At 44.4% G+C, this 18,604-nt stretch overlaps 1 protein-coding gene across 6 annotated transcripts in view; it reads left to right on the forward strand.

Moving 5' to 3' along the window:
• DNM2 (dynamin 2) overlaps positions 1–18,604 on the forward strand; it is a 244,936-nt gene that overhangs the window by 194,823 nt on the left and 31,509 nt on the right. For all 6 annotated transcript variants that reach the window (XM_089656333.1, XM_089656334.1, XM_089656336.1 and 3 more), the window contains 4 exons: positions 6,725–6,836; positions 10,891–11,055; positions 15,219–15,454; positions 15,555–15,803. In XM_089656333.1, the coding sequence (XP_089512459.1) occupies positions 6,725–6,836; positions 10,891–11,055; positions 15,219–15,454; positions 15,555–15,803 (762 nt within the window). The remainder of the gene's footprint in view (positions 1–6,724; positions 6,837–10,890; positions 11,056–15,218; positions 15,455–15,554; positions 15,804–18,604) is intronic.

Here is an 18,604-nt window from a genome sequence, read left to right on the forward strand (position 1 = left end):
CGCAAAACCAGGTCCCCTCATGCATTCTCCCTCTACAAATCTGCCTTCCTCACCTACACCTCCTCCCTCCACGCCGCCAAGCAGGCCTACTTCGTTAACCTGATCAACACCCTCTCCACCTGCCCTCGCCGACTCTTCTCCACCTTCAACTCCCTGCTCTCTCCCCCCCCTCCTCCACTCAGTACCTCACTTACCGCCCACGAGATTGCCACTCATCTCCACAACAAGATTGACGCAATTCGCAAGGACATAGTCAACTTGCAATCTACCTCCCCATCTAGCCTCCCCCCTTCCATCACCCCCTCATCTCTCCCCTCCTCTGACCTCGCAACGGCACTGCCCCCCACTACACCCAAGGCCCTGCCTACCGTAACCCCCCCATCACTGCACTCCTTCAGCCCTACTACCACTGAGGAAGTCACCAGAGTCTTCTCAGAAGCCCGCCTCACTACCTGCCCCCTGGACCCTATCCCCTCTCAACTCCTCCGGTCACCCCCCTCTTCCCTCATCCGCTCCCTTACCCACATCTTCAATCTCTCCCTCTCTACTGGCGTCTTCCCCTCCCCCCTAAAACATGCGCACATCACCCCCATACTCAAAAAGCCCTCCCTGGACCCCACTGACCTCAACAACCTCAGACCAATTTCCCTGCTGCCACTCACTTCCAAGCTCCTTGAGCGCTTGGTCTTCGATCGCCTAAGCGCCCACCTAACCGACAGCAACCTCCCTGACCCACTACAGTCCGGCTTCCGTCCCCTACACTCCACCGAAACTGCCCTCCTCAAAATCACCAACGATCTACTAACCGCCAAAGGCGCGACTACTCTGTCCTCCTCCTCCTAGACCTCTCCGCGGCCTTTGACAGTCGACCACCCCCTCCTCCTTAATTAACTACTCTCCCTTGGCATCAGAGACACCGCTCTCTTGGTTCTCGTCCTATCTATCCCAACGCTCCTTCAGCGTTTCCTACAACGATGCCACCTCCTCTTCCCTCCCCCTCTCTGTTGGGGTCCCCCAGGGCTCTGTCCTTGGACCCCTTCTCTTCTCCATCTACACCTCCTCCCTTGGCAAACTCATACACTCCCACGGCTTCAACTACCACTTCTACGCTGATGATACTCAAATCTACCTATCCACCCCTCACCTCACCCCTACATTCTCCGCTCGCATCACTCACCTCCTAAACAACATCTCCGACTGGATGTCGCTCCATTTCCTCAAGCTCAACCTTTCCAAAACCGAGCTTCTCGTCTTCCCCCCAGCCCGCGCCCCCCCCCCCATCCTTTCCATCAACACCACCACCACCACCATCAATCCCGCCCAGCAAGCCAAGGTCCTTGGCGTCATTCTGGACTCAAACCTTTCCTTTCAACCTCATATCAAATCACTTACAAACACATGCAGGCTCCACCTCCGGAACATCGCCAAGATACGCTCCTTCCTTACCCCAGACACCACTAAACTACTCGTACACTCCCTGATTATCTCACGCCTTGACTACTTCAACTCCCTCCTCACCGACCTACCCCAGTGCAAACTCTCCCCGCTTCAGACCATCCTGAACTCAGCTGCCAGACTCATCCACCTCACCAGCCGCTCCACCTCTGCCACCCCCCTCTGCCTCTCCCTCCACTGGCTCCCCATTGCCCAACGCATTAAATTCAAATTGCTCACCCTGACCTATAAGGCCATTCACAACACTGCCCCTAACTACCTCACCGACCTGATTCCCAGGTACCACCCTACCCGTACCCTTCGCTCTTCACAGGACCTCCTTCTATCTTGCTCCCTGGTCTCCTCCTCCCACGCACGACTGCAAGACTTCTCCAGGTCCTCCCCCATCCTCTGGAACTCACTACCCCAATCCATCAGACTGTCACCTTCCCTCCTCACCTTCAGGCGCTCCCTGAAAACCCACCTCTTCAGGGAAGCCTACCCCACCCTCACCTAACAGCCGCTGCCCTTTCCTCCTCCTACCACTCCATCCCCCACAGCCGTTTCCTCCTGTGCCTCTACCCCCTCCCTCCTAGATTGTAAGCTCGTAAGAGTAGGGCCCTCTTACCCCTTGTGTACTGTTTGATGTTACTGTTCTGTTTCATGTATTGTCCCCCCCTCTATTGTACAGCGCTGAGAAAACCCTTTGGCGCTATATAAACTCGATAAATAAATAATAAGAATACCAACTAAGAATTCAAACTTGGTTAGGTAAATGTAGTATACTATACAATAAAAGTGGCCACCCGCCCAAGTCTATAACTGGCTTATGAAGCAAGGACACATAAACAGGCATCACATAGTGAATAAGGGGGAGAGAACAATGTTCTTGGACAACTTGCCAGCCAGCTTGCTAACAACCGAATTAACCTGTCTAACAGTATGCGTTTATAACAGGGGTTTAGTTAGCACACATTTGCAAATACATACGTAAGCCACAGAGCCACGACACGGCACCCTGATAATCTGTGGTCCTAACTCTACAATTTGTGAGTCCCCATAGTAGAGGCACATGCATTTAATGGATAGATCAAGGGCAGGTGAAAATGTAGTATACTCCCTACATGTTTCGCCCTCATGGGCTTCTTTAGGGGAGATTTTTTTAGGAAATTTCTACCGCCAAGGCAGTCTAAAGGTATATCAAAGGAAAATTGTTCAATTTCCAAACAACTTTAATATATCCAATACAAGGTATTTCATCAAATATATATACATATATATGGGACTCAATGGCTCACCCTGGATGTGAAAGCTCATGGAGCTAGGAGAAAATGACCTAAAAAAAGATCTTAATTGGCCTACACGTCCAAAACAGTTGTCGTAATAACAGGTTTTCGAGACAGGACATGATGACAAATCTGCAGCAGAGCCCAAGATGGCAATTAAAGCTGACTGGGATTCTAGCCTTTTTTTCTCTAAAAGAAAACGTTTTATCTTAATCCTACAGCATAGGACACAGGAATTGGTTCTTGATCAAGCATTGGAACATGTATTCAGCATTCACTTTGGCACATGGTGTAACAAATGTACCCAACAGGGTTCAATACAAGTTCAGGGCTGTGGTCCATTCCAGTGGCACCCAGACCCTGAAGTCCTCCTAGGGGGGTATTTCCACTGTGACCGGCAAAGTCACATCCCTGGATGGGGTAGCAAGGTGGAGAAGGTAAGACAGGGTTTGCCTGTATCTTTACACATATATATTTTTTTTTTTTACTTTTCCCTTAGTTATTGTCTCGCTTTGTTTGGCCTTATAGTTAAATTTAATATTATAGTCCTTTTTTGTTCTTTTGTTTGTTTTTTAAATCTCACTGCTGGAAATTTCTCTCTGGCTAGTGCTGTTCTCAAAAGACCTTTTAATTGCACACTTGCAACTGACACTTTCCGCTGCTGACACAAGCTGATAGCTTTCTCACCTGTTGCCTAAAACCTCAGACACAGCCGCAGGAACTCAGTCAAGGCCTGGCTTATTGAATTGCCTTCATACTGAACATGTTGAACCCCCTCGGTTTGCATCCATTCTGTGGGTACCCCACATCCTCATTTAGCAATGGCAGATTACTGGTGCTTGGGAGCAGGAGCACATGGGACAAGTAGTGAAAATTCGTTCAGGCCTGAAGGAATCTCCAAGTTCCTTTCAGGTTGAAAGCTGTTCACTGGCTTTGCTCCATCCCAACAAATCCGGTCCCTCACAGCCTTGCAACATGTGACTTGTTTTCCTAACGAATCTCTGCCACATGTCTGAATTGCTCCAGAGGCTATAGCTAGTTGTGGAAACAATGGGTACCAACAGCAAAACACATTCTGTCTACCCTACCCCTGATTATATTCATGAAATGCCTGGCTCACTTACATTTGCAGACCGTAATGGGGATACTAATATTTTAGCAGAAGCTTCTGATGATTTTTCACCACTGTAATTTGTGAAGTTAATTCTTCAGCTTCTTACCACATGCTAGGTATGGTAGACTCATTGAGCAATACTAGTCTTAGGCTAGATGCACCTTATCCTGCTCAGTCTACCAGGGGTGTGGAAAGTTTTTTTTGTTTTTTTTTTTTGTTTTTTTTAAAACTACTTGTCCAGAGACTAATCTGTGTCCCAATATACTTGTCTTGATCCAAAAAAAAAAATCAATTTTAACCCAAACCGTATTTAAATCTGAGGTGCTATTAGTAATGTCTGGGACTTTTAAAATCAAAAAGGGCTTTATGGTGACTTAAACGTTTAATTTTTTTTTTGACATTGCGCCATTTTATCTCCTCCTTCCCTCCCTGCCTGTCTACAACACCTCACCCAGGAACTAGCAGGGAGGAGAGAGACTTTGCAGTGTAGTGAGCACTGATTGGGTGCTTGTCAGGAAAGGGGAGTGTCGGGCTTATCCTTTATCCTTTTTGCTGCCAGAGCCATTTTTGCGTTTTTTGCACATTTAAAAAAATCATTTTAGGCTTGAAGATTACACAAAACCCGCAAACATGATATATTTTCTGAAATCAGAGAACCTAGAGAATAAAATAGTGGTAGTTCCAATTTTTTATGTCACATGATCTTACCGCAAAGGTCTAGGAAACGCAAAATTGGAGTAAAAACTACATAAAATTAAATTTAGGGCACAAAAAAGCAATAAATTGCCCTATTTTTTTGTAAAGTATAAAAGATGAGGTTCCACCAAGTAAATAGATATCCAACATGTCAAACCTTAAATTTGCCTGTGCTCGTGAAATGGCGACAAACTTCAGTACCCTACATTTTTTTTTATAGGCGACCCTTGTAGGTCATCAGTTTAGCGTTACGGAGGAGATCTGGTGCTAGAATTATTGCTCTTATTCTGGCGCGCGCGGCGATATGTGACGTGTATCGCAATCAACGTTTTCATGCGTAGGCTCCCCAGCGTGCGCTTGTACTTTTGTAGATTTGTATATGTGGGGAGGCGGGGGAGTCACTTTCAACGGCACACAGCTCTGAAGGAATGGCACAGGCATACCATTCCTTCAGAGCACATATGACAATGCTCTACACAGGTAAGTATCTCCCAAACGGTGCACATTTAGGAGATATTTACAGTGCCTACAGGTAAGCCTTATTATATGGCACCCTGCTGGTGCAGGGGATTTGGTTGTCATTGAAGTCTGATCTCCCATTAAACTTCCTAGGATATTGGACAAATTTGGCTGTCACTTTAACTTTAGACCATTCTGATGGATGGTTGTCTGATGCAAATTCAGACATATAAAGCCATGGCTATGGTGTACACCAACAGTTTAGGGGATCCAGAAGTCCAGCTGCTGCAAGAGAGGTAGAGTGAGTCAGAGCAGAAATTTATTGTCCAAACGTGTACATTCCAGTCATAGGCAATTGTCCTGCAAACCTCCTCAGCTGGCAGTGTTTGGACCCCAGAGAGGGTTTCTGCACTCCCAAAGATGTTCCTGGATCTGTGCAACCAGTAGGGATATCTGATGTGGACTTTCTGGCCTCCAGGTTCAACAAACTGGCCAGGCTTGTTTTCAGGTACAGGGATCCCCTGGCAGCAGTAGTGGATGCACTGGTTGCTCAATGGCATTACGCCTGATCTATGCCTTCCTCTCCTGAAACTTCTTTCTCGCCTGCTTAGTGGGATCAAGATGGAGAGCATTTTGAAGATCCTCATTAACCTGGACTGGCCCAGGCAAAAGTGGTACCCCAACCTGGTAAGATTTCTGGCACATGCTCCTTGAGGACTGTCAGATTGTTGTGATCTTCTCTCTGAAGGGCTGATTGCTATCCTGTTTCTCAACCACAAGCTTTAATGGAATGGCTGTTGAAGTCCAGGTTCTAAGGCATCTCTGAGGGAAGCAGACTTCCTAGATGTAAGCATCATAGGAATCGGACTAAAAGTCTACCAATGACTGTGGAAGACGTATTTCATTTTTTGAGTCTCGGAATGTTTACCCCTTTTACTTCTCAGTAGGACAAATCCTCTTGTTCCTGTAGCTGGGTTTGGACCTGTGTTTGGCTCTCATTACTATTAAAGGTCAGGTGTCTGCCCTTTCCATTTTTTTCAGAGACTTATGGCCACTCGATCTTTGTACAGAGAATCCCTCTGTTTCCCAGTAATTCATTGGAATCTGAATCTGGTTCTCTCTGCACATCAGAAAAAGCAATTTGAACCCATTAGAGACATTGCGTTCTACTCTCACCCTCATGGTGGTTTTCCTTGTAACCATCACCTCTGCTAGAGGGTACCTGACCTGGTGACATTATCTTGCAAGGAACCCTTTTGGTCTGGCATAGGGACAAAGTGGTGTTGAGGTCCAGGACTTCCTTTTTTCCTAAGGTAGGCCTTTTACCTAAACCAGGACTTTTTTCTCCAGTACCTCTATCTGGGTCCAGTTCATCAAAAAGGAATTTCCCTCAATAATCTGGATGTAGTTAGGGCTGCACAAGTGTATCTCCCAACCACTTATTTTTTTCAGGCTGATTCACTTTTTGCTATCCCTGTTGGTTCAGGTACAAAACTATGTAATATGAGGACAAACCTAAACCATGCATTCAATATACACCAAATCAGGCAGGCCGTTGCACTACATAGTTGATGGTAGATCTAAAGAAAATTGTACAGTCAGATTGTATAGTGTATGGTCAGCCTAAGAGGAAATCTCTCCAACATAGAAAAAAAAAATCTTACAGTGCTTCTAAGCCTTCTATACAAAATATTAAGAACTATTTGTTAACCTGTCTTTTGTATGGTCATTGTAGGAACGTTTATAAGGATCTACGTCAAATAGAACTTGCCTGTGAATCTCAAGAGGACGTAGATAGCTGGAAAGCCTCATTTCTTCGAGCAGGAGTGTACCCCGAAAAAGACCAGGTAATAACTACATAATGATTCAGCATTCTGTATGTAGGTTGTTCCAGAACAGAAGCTGCAGTCTAGTGCAGACAAGAGAGTAACACAAACACCAGACAGTAAGGCTGGCCATGGATGCTTTTTGTTTTATTATTAGCCGGGGGGCTGATCGCAAAAAAAAATGGATTCAACCATCCATATTGCAAAAACTGCAGTGTTAATGCTGTAGATAGACTGGAAGTATGGGCCACTGAAGTCTAAGCAGTTGTGAAGTCTAAATCAATTTTTTTTTTTTTTTATTCCGTTAAAATACGAGGAGCGTTCAAGTCCAACCAGGACTTTTGAGTTCATCTAATAAAAGTGCAAATTTCAAGGAGTGGGAACTGCATTTATTTCAAGTGCAAATTTCAAGGAGTGGGAACTGCATCCCTGCTAAATGTATACACTTGTCCCAGCTTATAACTAATGCCTGGAAAGCTTCGGCATAGAAAGATTTGTCAGTACGCCTGAACCATCCTAGGACAACCTGCTTTACTTCATCAGTGCTGGAATTCTGACCTCCGAGGGGTCCAAACAGGTGGAAATCATTCAGAGGTCCGGGCTGTAAGGGGGTTTGGCAATACCTCCGAGCCGAGTTGCTGTAATGTAGAGAGCAGTATGAGCTTGTGCGTTGTCTTGGAGAATCAGAATGCCCTTAGTGATCACACCAGGCTCTGTTTTTTTACAGACACGCATGCACTTAAAACACAACAGTAATCACTGTTGATAGTGGCACCACAAGGTAGAAAATCCACATGAATAATGCCATAATGTTTGTCCCAGAAAACACTTGCCATCACTTTACCTGTTCAACGTTCCCACAGAAAGATTTGTCTCTTGTGCAGTTTCAAGACCGGTTATGCGTCGATTACCCAGGATCAGGCGTTCCACACACTGAATGTTCTCGGGAATGAATACTGTGGGCTGGAAACTACCACAGCTGGGATAGTCACTGACGGACGTATGGCCATTTTTGAAATGTTTACACCATTTAAATTTCTTACCGCAGCTGAGCGTCTCATCACCATACTGTGCTTGAATTCCTCTGTAGATATAATGGGTTTTACACCTTTGTTCACAAGAAACATTATCACCACATGCTGTTCCATGCACGCAGTAACTCTGTGGTCTGCCATCTTGATTAACAGTCTCTGGACTGGCCTGCAACATGTGCGCTGCCTATCAGTAATAGGACACACTTGCCATTTACTACTGCGTGTAGTAACGCCACGCTAGCATCCCAATGCCAATTTGACTTGAACGCCCATCTTAATAAACAGGTTTATACTTGCCTGCCCTGTGCAACGATGTTGCACAGTGCCGCCCCATTCCTCCTCTCAGCTCCTCCTCTTCCGTGTGTTCCACCATAGCAAGCAGCTTGTGTGGATGAGCTCCAGAGCCGTGCATCCATAGACCCCCACAGCATGGCTTGACCCTGCAACCTCCTCACAGCATTTGACTGACAGCAGCAGGAGCCAGTGGCTTTTTCTCATTGCAAAGTCCAAATGCCGGGCCTTTTAGGGGCCAGGTACTTCGGTGGTGGGTGCTTCTTCCGGTAGGCAAGCATTTTGCCAGACATAGGGCTCTGCATCTAGGGGAAAATTTCAGGGCCAGGGCCAGAAGAAACCCTTGGTGCAGAAGCCCGCCAGGTCAGATTCTAATTCTGATTTTTGTTGTTTGGAGAAAGGTGGCACAACTTTTTGGGCTATCCACGGCTCCTCGAGTATTTTACAAAGATTATGGCTCCAGTTCTGGGGCTGCTTTTGGGTCATCTGGATGATCTACTGCTCAGGGGTCAGTCTGGTCCAAGCCTGAGGGAAAAATGTGGCTCTTGCGATTCATACTCCGGAATGTTGGAGCTGGGTTCTGAACTTCAAGAAGTCGGCTCTGTAGCCCGTACAGTGTCTGGAGTATTTGGGATTGGTCCTAGACACTGTTCAGGGAAAGGTGTTTCTTTCTCCAGGAAAGGGCCACGCCCTGAGATCAGGTTCTGAGTTTAAGGAGCAGGACGTATTCTTCCATTCGTTTCTGCATAAAGTTAATGGGGAAGATGGCATACTCGTTCGAGGCAGTGTCCTATGCGCAGTTCCACTCAATACCTTTGCAGAGGAATATTCTGTCGGCATGGAACAAAAAGGTTCAAGCGCTGGATTACCGCATGTCCTTGTCCAGGTTCAACAGCCAGATGGATAGGTTTGTGTCCAGGACGCGGGACCCTATTGCGATAGGGGTAGATGCCTTGGTGATACCGTGGGATCAGTTCCCCCTAATCTATGCTTTTCCCCCCAATTCAGCTACTCCCGTGGCTACTACGCAGGTTTCGAGATGAGGTGATTCCGGTGATATTAATGGCACCAGCCTAGCCAAGAAGGTGTTGGTATGTAGACACTGTGAGGCTAGCAGTGGGCGATCCATGGCCTCTCCCAGATCGGTCAGACCTGCTGTCTCAGGGACCTATATTGCACCCAGCTTTACGGTCACTGAATTTGACAGCATTGCTGTTGAGACCCAAATCTTGAAAGATAGGGGAGTGTCACTCGGTTATCCACACAATGTTGAACGCTAGGAAGCTAGTTTCTGGAAACATTAATTATAGAACTTGGAAGGCATATTTCTTGGTGTGAGGGTTGTAATTAGCACCCCCGGAAGTATTTGATTGGGAGAATTTTGTATTTTCTTCAATCAGGAGTAGAAAAAAATTTGGCTGTTGGTACTATTAAGGGTCAGGTTTCAGCCTTAGCTGTTTTCTTCTAAAGACCTATTGCTTCTCACTCTTTGAAGCGTACTATTTTTTTTTTTTCCTTTTTTTTTACAGGGAGTGATGCTTACTATTCCTCCTGTCAGACAAGCCACCATTTGAACCTATCAGGGAGATTCCGTTAGTTCTGCTAACTTGAAAGGTTCTGTTTTTGGTGGCAATCACCTCTGCAAGAAGTACATCGGAGTCGGCAGTTCTTTCTTGTAAGGAACCTTTTTCAGTTTTACATCAGGATAAGGTGGTGTTACGGCCTCATCTGTCCTCTTTGCCAAACGTGGTTTCTAGTTTTCATCTCAATCAGGACATTGTTCTGCCTTCATTCTCTCCTAGGCCCCAAACGGCAAAACGATTTTTGTATGCCGTGGATGTGGTTCGGGCAATAAGTCTTTTTGAAAATGACGGCACAGATTAGAAAGATTGAATCCTTGGGTTTTTTTTTGCCGGAAGGTCGCAGGAGAGAACAGGCGACATCCAAATCAACTAATTCTAAGTGGATTCTAAGTCACAGCTAATCATTCAAACCTATGGTATAAAGAGCAAGGTTCCATCCTTTCGAGTGAAAGCACACCAGGAGTGTGGGGGCATCTTGGGCTATCTGCCACCATGCGTCAATTGCTCATGTTTGCAAGGCTGCTACATGGTCTTTGGTTCATACACTCTCAAGGTTTTACCAGGTCGATGTCCGAGCCAAGGAGGATTCTGATTTTGACCACAGGGTTTTATGTACAGCTAAATAGCTCCCTTTTGGAATGTTGGCCGTGGTTATTGTAATGTCACCCACCCCTAAAGGTTATTGCTTTAGGACATCCCACATAGTCATTATTATGGCCTGCTCTCTGTCCCGTGATGTACCTGTAAAATCCATTTCTTGGAGTACATCACGGGACACAGAGGTCCCTCCCCTCTTTCTGGATTTTCATTACTTTCTAAAAAAATTCCTGTGTAGGAGGGGTTATATGGGGGAGGACTTCCTGTTTGGTCAGCCAGTGTTTATTCAACTATAGGTGGCATTTAACCCACATAGTCATTGTTATGGCCTGCTCTGTGGCCCACAGTGTACTCCAAGAAATGGATTTTACAGGTAAGTATGTAGAAATAATCCATTTTATTCTTATTTTAAATTCCTCAGGTTTGTGAAAGGTTAACTTAACAAAAAAAAATTATTCACACAATTGATCCTCCATTTGGTTATTTTTTTTATTCAGCAAGTTGGACATATTCTAAGAAACTGACCTGTCTTCACGCAGGTCAGATAAAATCTTTGCTTATGTCTTTCAGGCAGAAAATGAAGATGACGTACAAGAGAATACCTTCTCCATGGATCCCCAGCTGGAGAGACAAGTGGAAACCATAAGGAATTTGGTGGACTCCTACATGGGAATCATAAACAAGTCCATCCGTGACCTCATGCCAAAGACCATAATGCACCTCATGATCAATAATGTGAGCAGACAATAATGCGTACTGCACAGCTACCTGTAGAATGGGGGTTGTTATCCTATAGTTTGCTTCAGGACTTTTACAAAATGTACTGCCTGGGTGCCTTGCGATTTATAATTTCTTAGTAATTGGAGCCCTTCTATATAATGTTGACGGCAAGGGCTTAACTGCAGAATGTGGAGCCCCATAGCCACATTTTAATGGGACCCCCTGACTCCCTCTCAGTGCCCTTGGCAGTGTCAGCTGTGACAATACTTTCATCAATGATAATATAAAGTGTTAGGGATAGGTAGCAGAAGAGCTGTCAGCATAGTCAGTATTCAATAGAGACCAGTGCTGCAGATAGTTGTTATGGAATAGGGGGGCAGCTTAAATGCACCAGTGTTTTTTCAGCATCTCAAATCTCAGGGGCTTGGTGTTAAATTTATGTCCTCCGACACACAAGCTAGATGCAAGAGGTGGTCTAGGAATGGAAGACTGTTAAGCATACAGGATTAATTTCAGTGCTGGCTGGGATGACCAAAAGCTCTGAGGACAATAAACATACATTAGTAAGACACAAATTCTCACTGCATAGCCAGCAAAGGGATATATGTGGCTCTTGACTGGAATCTGTGCCCAAAAAGACAAGCAGAGCACTAGTCACCGGTACTGCCTATGGGCTGCCTGCAGCTAATCTTTCCTTCATTATGAACTTACCATGGCGTATTCCACACTTGGGCTGTGTGTGAACGTGGTCCTCTTGGTAGAGTAGTAGGGCATTGCTTCTTTGTCAGAGCTGTCCCCTTAATGACTAGTGATATGATGATAGGTGGAAGAATATTGAAGATGCTGCAGAAAAGGTGAAGGAAGCAAAGATCCACAGAATAAATAAAGCAAAGGCAAGAAGACACTTGCCCTTCCATTCCAGCAAGAAGATCAGTGAGCAGCACAGTAGTGTGGGACACCATCAGATTTTGAGAGACTAGCTGTCAGAGGCTGCAGTACCTTGGTTATTCTTATACTCCGGATATACAGAACAGGAGTGCCTAGTCACATATCAGGAAGCGCACTCCTAATTCTTCAGAAAAAGTAGATTTTCAGGGTACTGCCCAGGCAATGTTAACCTTATAAACATCCATATAATAAAGCGTATCTTTAGTTTTGCATACAGGTCCATTTTAACAGCACTAGACACATTCATTTTTTGCTCCTAAGCAACCTGAGTGCTTTTTGCCTGTCACTATATCTGCAATAAACTTGATGGCTGCTGCAAATGAAGTGACTGCCAGTAAATGATTTTATTGCTCAGTAACTTGGGTTTAAAATCCTTTATGTAGCCCGAACCTTGTCAATGAACTGTGGTCACATAATTGACTACCATCTAAAAATGTACATATCACAGAAACAAATGCATAAAGGCAATGTGCAGTAATGTGGGCCAGCAGTGTGCTATTGCTACAGTGGTTCGGTTAATGTTGTGTAATGGTACAATAAGGCATCCTTTCACACAGGTGATCCGCTCGGGTCTGCCTGTCCGTTTTTCAGGTGGACCTGATCGAAAAGTCCATGCATTCCAAGGGACAGGCAGATTTACTTGGACTTATGTCTGTTTTCACCCACCTACCTCTGGGTCCAATCCAGTCCACTAAAAAAACTGTATGGGAGTCCGTCCTCTTCCATTTAGGTGGATCATATTGGAGGGTAGTTGGATGTAACCAGACAGAGGAGTCCATTTGCTCCCAGCCAGAAAAAGAGAGGAAGGCGCCTCTAAGTGCAGTATTAACAATTTATTAGTAAACAATGGAAAATTTGCACTTACAAGATAAACAGTTAAAAAGACTCATTGTGAGGTAATTGGATCCAGGTGGGACATCCAGCCATCCAGCAGCAAGCTATGCCTATAGGATCAGGAAGTAGAGTCCAGGATGTGCCTGTTCATCAAAAATGAAGCTTGGAGAGCAGAGTCAGATGTAGCAGGTGAAAGGGGCGGTAATGCATTTCGGAGCATGCTCAATAGGCTCCTTCAGAGCTCTGGATCCAATTACCACACGATGAGCCTTTTTAACCATTTATCTTGTAAGTGCAAATTTTCCATTGTCTACTAATAAATTGTCAATACTGCACTTAGAGGCGCCTTCCTCTCTTTTTCTTGTTACTGCATTAGAGCCTTGCTTCCACTCTAAGAAGAGCTGCCTCAGTGTTACTACTCCCATCCATCCATCCCTCCCTGATATCCATCTGGCACCTTTATCTTACAGCTACAGAGGTTGGGCTCCAACAAGCGCGCCCTATGTAATATACATTTGCTCCCAGCCACCCATAAAGCAGAGTGGGCTCTGTCCGTATCCTCTCTGCAAAAACTGAGCAAACACGGATGTGTCATCTGCCCTCTCTGCTCCAATCAGCAGAGGATCTGTAAGCTGATCCCCAGTTGATCAGACTGGAATTCACCCTGTGTAAAAGGGGACTAATGCAGGCCATAGACGGTGTGTTTATTTTTGCACTGTTAGTGGGGCATCGGCCGAATTTCCAGTTCCTCCTCATTTCTTTTATCGGTCATGCTGTAAAATTTGTGAAAAACGGCCAATTTTCGCAATCATTGGTGGCAACAGAACGACGGATGTTTAGTTTTTCACAACACCTGTATGTTGTGATACCCTGCTATGGCACCCCACTCCACATATACAGGAAGTTCATTTGAGCCATAGTGCACCACAATGTACGAATGTGAAAGTGCTTTGTAGTGCACGGTGTTGGAAAAAAAACCCAGCAGCCCATTAAAAATGAAGGTGTGCTTTAAAAGTGCGTGCGTTCCCACATGTAAAAGTGTGTATGATCCTCATATTTTTTTTTCAGTTTTAGCTCTTTATTTTGTAACATGGCAACAGAACAGTTGCCACATTTTTGATGTGTTTTAAATCTGCCTAGCAACAAGAAGAAAAACGCAAACTGCATAGGTGTGAACCTAGTCTGATACAGGGCTGTACATTTTTGGACCAGATGGTACTGGCTGTGCAATCTGGCACACCTGATGATAAATGTATGATCATTTGTTCATAACTTCAATCACCACCAGTAACCACCAGGTGACACTGTGAGGCTTTAATTGAGAGAATTAGTTGTGCTGGCTCTATTCTGTATAGCTGGGTGCTGTTAACATGAACATTTAAATGCTCTCTTAATTCTTTTTTTATTTTTGGAGCCACTTCTGTTTTCCACCTTTAGGTGGAAGGTGTCCTGTAGTTATGCACCCCTGGGTATACAGCAAGACATGTAATGTTAGTGGTAGCTACTGATGCAGCCACTTTTAGCTTTTCTCTTTCATTTTCATATCATTGGATACTGCCATATTCATCTCTGTCCCCAGAAAACTTGCATCACATATGGATGCTGCTTTCTCCAAATTGGTCACTGGAAGTCCTAGACTCCAACATTTCTAATCTGCCAGCCCCATCCTTTATCTTCCATCAAGTGCAGGACAGATGTTGGCAGTGATCCATAGAAGCCCCTTATTCTGATCTGTCCCCACATTCCTCCAAGACAGATCAGAATAAGGGGCAGGCTCTGCTACATGCACATGTGCTAACTAGGACCATGTTGACAGGAGAAAAATGTCATCAGTTTGCTGCTACTACTTGATTATCCAGTTGCAGGCTGGGAGCAGGAAGGTGATCAAGCTGCATTGCTTTACTGAAGTAGAAAAAGTTGGGTCACCAGCCTGGCTGTACGGCTTTGCTTAATTTCCGGACTTGCTCAATTTTAATTTTTTTGACAGGCGGTAGCATAGCTTTCATTTAAAACGTCAGACAGCAAAATAAATAGTGGAAATATACTGTATATATGAACTGATTAACCAGCCAAGGGAGTTGTAATTCTGATCAGCCGGTTTTGTTACTCACACACATCTGTTACACTGAACAACTAAGCTGATAACCACAGTATTTTGTGGTTCCACTCTACAGCTTCCTATGTTGCCTCTTATGCTCCAGCCAGCAATATTGGACAATTTGACAGCATAATCACACTGCAGACTTATTGCTCATTGAATAGGCCAGTGTCACAGTAAGCTCTAAAGTTAAACCAGGAAGAAGTGAAGTCCTCTATTTGGCTAGACAGGTGTGTGAATCACAAATGCGGCTGAACAAATTCTCACTTTTTTTTTTTTTCTTTTATTATTCCTGTAGACTAAGGAATTCATTCACTCGGAGCTACTGGCATATCTCTACTCATCCACTGACCAGAACAGTTTGATGGAGGAGTCGGCAGACCAGGCTCAGAGGCGAGATGAAATGCTCAGGATGTATCATGCACTGAAGGAGGCTTTGAACATTATCGGGGATATTACCACTAGCACCATCACCACCCCAGTCCCACCTCCAGTGGATGACACCTGGTTGCAGAATTCCGGCAGCGGCCATAGGTTGGTACAGTACTGTCTGGTGTCATGTATGCGTGAATTTTCAATTTCTTCAGGAATAAATGTCTCTAAAGTTGTTTTTTTGTTTTTTTTTTCTTTTCAGCCCGAATGTGCAGAGGAGGCCAGTTTCCAACATCATGCCCCCCAGCCGTCCTCCGGCAGTCCGTGGCCCCACCCCAGGGCCCCCTCTAATACCTGTGCCAGCGGGAGGTTCTGCTTACCCTCCTATCCCATCTCGCCCTGGCCCAGCGGGGCCATTTCCTGCTGCTAACAATGACCCTTTTTCTGCGCCTCCACAGATCCCATCCCGACCTGCTCGTATCCCACCAGGTGTACCCCCCGGTGTGCCCAGGTAAGGACTGTGATCTATTGCATGTTGCTCAGCAGACTATCTGGTGCATGACGAACATTATTAATTACTACATTAATTATGGTCACATACTTGATAGCTACGTGTGTCTGTAGATGAATGATCTGCACAAGAGAATTATTTTTCCGGCCTAACAGGAAATTTAACAACCCTGCACATTTTTTTAATTGCCATTTGGCATCGCTAAACAGGGATAATATACAATTGTGTTCAAAATAATAGCAGTCAGACATCACTAACCTGATCAATCACTGTTTTTGGTAGAAATAATATTTCTACATGGCAAATAATTTCCTAGCAGGTGTAGTAGAGTAATAGAAATCCAACAGACCCAACAGTCATGACATGCATGCTGCTGATTCTGTGTCATTAAATCACTAATTGAAAGGGGCATGTTCAAAATAATAGCAGTGTGGAGTTCTATTAGTGAGGTCATTCATTCTTTGAAAAACAGGTGGCAATTATTGCCCTTTAAGGAAGGAAGGCAGCAAATGTTGTACATGCTGGTTACAGTACATTTCTCTCTGAGATTCTGAGGAAAATGGGTCGTTCCAGACATTGTTCAGAAGAACAGCGTACCTTGATTAAAAAGTTGATTGGAGAAGGGAAAACATATAAAGAAGTGCAGAAAATGATAGGCTGCTCAGCTAAAGTGATCACAAATGCTTTAAAATGGCAACCAAAACCTGAAAGACGTGGAAGAAAGCGAAAAACTACCATTCAAATGGATAGAAGAATAGCCAAAATGGCAAGGACTCTGCCAACAATCAGCTCCAGGAAGATCAAAGAAGGTATAAAGTTCCCTGTGAGCACTGTTACAATTAGAAGACGCCTATGTGAAGCCAAGCTATCTGCAAGAAGCCCCCGCAAAGTCCCACTGTTGAAAAAAAGTCATGTGCTGAAGAGGTTACAATTTGCCAAAGAGCACATTGACTGGCCTAAGAGAAATGGCGCAACATTTTGTGGACTGATGAAAGTAAGATTGTTCTTTTTGGGTCTAGTGGCCGGAGACAGTTTGTCAGACGACCCCCAAACACTGAATTCAAGCCACAGTACACTGTGAAGACAGTGAAGCATGGTGGTGCAAGCATCATGATATGGGGATGTTTCTCATACTACGGTGTTGGGCCTATTTATCGCATACCAGGGATCATGGATCAGTTTGAATACATCAGAATACTTGAAGAGGTCATGCTGAAGAGGAAATGCCCTTGAAATGGGTGTTCCAACAAGACAACGACCCCAAACACACCAGTAAACGTGCAACATCTTGGTTCCAGACGAACAAGATTGACGTTATGGAGTGGCCAGCCCAATCCCGGATCTTAATCCGATAGAAAACGTGTGGGGTGACATCAATCATCCTGGACTGGAATACCTGTTCACAGGGGCCAGAAGTTGGTTGACTCCATGCAACACAGATGTACAGCAGTTCTCAGAAACAGTGCTTATACAACTAAATATTAAGTGATTAAAAGGAAAGCAAAATCTTCAAACATTTTTCAGTTTATATAGTGAATGTTTGAGTTTGTAAAGAAGAATACAAACACTGCTATTTTTTTGAACAGTCTAATATACACTTTTCTTCCATTTTTTTTAGAGGAACAACACAAATATGTTATTTTTCTTCATGTTTTGATTTGGAATAGAATGTGTAGTGTTCCCAATGCATTTGTGTGTATGGAAATAAAAGCTATTAGAAGGATTTTCAGCTTTATTGACTTTTTTCAACACACTTCTATTATTTTGAACACAACTGTACATGCAGATATGTAGCGAGCGCTGATATGAAATGTCAAAGCTGCTAGCACAAGAGACAGTGACGACAAATCTCACAATAGAATATACATATAAAGTGCAGCGCTGAATATTAAATAATTGAAGGTAAAAAATATCACCAGTGCAAATTGGATAGTGTAAATTTTTCAATCAAACATATATGCGAAAATAGTCAATATGTAACTACAGTTGTGTCCAAAATTATTCAACCCCCAATGCTGTAAAGGGGTTTAGGGACTATAGTGTACATTTGGAATTGTATTCAGAATCAAATCCTACAAGGACGTTGTAACTACCCAAATGCAACTAAAATGACATCAATTGTTTATGTAATACAGTAGTAAATGGTTCTTATGTGGTTTCTTCATTGCCACAATTATTCAACCCCTTAAAGACTACCACTCTGAAGAACAGAGGTTCATACAGGTGCTTTCCATCAGGTATTGAAAACACCTGTGGATGTCACCGAGCAGCAATCAAGCATAATAAGCACCAATTAGGCAGCTTTAAAATGACTGTGATACTCAGCTCCTTCTAGACATTTACTGGTGTGGTTACAAACATGGTGAAGGCAAGAGAATGGTCCAGGAAGACAAGAGAAGAGGTGATTTCTCTTCACAGGAAGGGCAATGGCTATAAGAAGATTGCAAAGATGTTAAACATACCAAGAGACACCTTAGGAAGCATCATTCGCAAATTCAAGGCAAAGGGCACTGTTGAAACGCTACCTGGTCGTGGCAGAAAGAAGATGCTGACTTCGACTGCTGTGCGCTACCTGAAGCGTAGAGTGGAGAGAAGTCCCCGTGTGACTGCTGAGGAACTGAGAAAAGATTTGTCAGATGTGGGTACAGAAGTTTCAGCCCAGACAATAAGACGCACACTGCGTAATGAAGGCCTCCGTGCCAGAACTCCCAGGCGTACCCCCTTGCTGTCTCCAAAGAATAAGAAGAGTCGACTGCAGTATGCCAAAAGCCATGTGGACAAACCACAAAAGTTGTGGGATA

Source organism: Staurois parvus, unplaced genomic scaffold, assembly GCF_062004578.1.
Source record: "Staurois parvus isolate SC_StPar_1 unplaced genomic scaffold, SC_StPar_1.0 ptg000900l, whole genome shotgun sequence".
Taxonomy (NCBI): Eukaryota; Metazoa; Chordata; class Amphibia; order Anura; family Ranidae; genus Staurois; species Staurois parvus.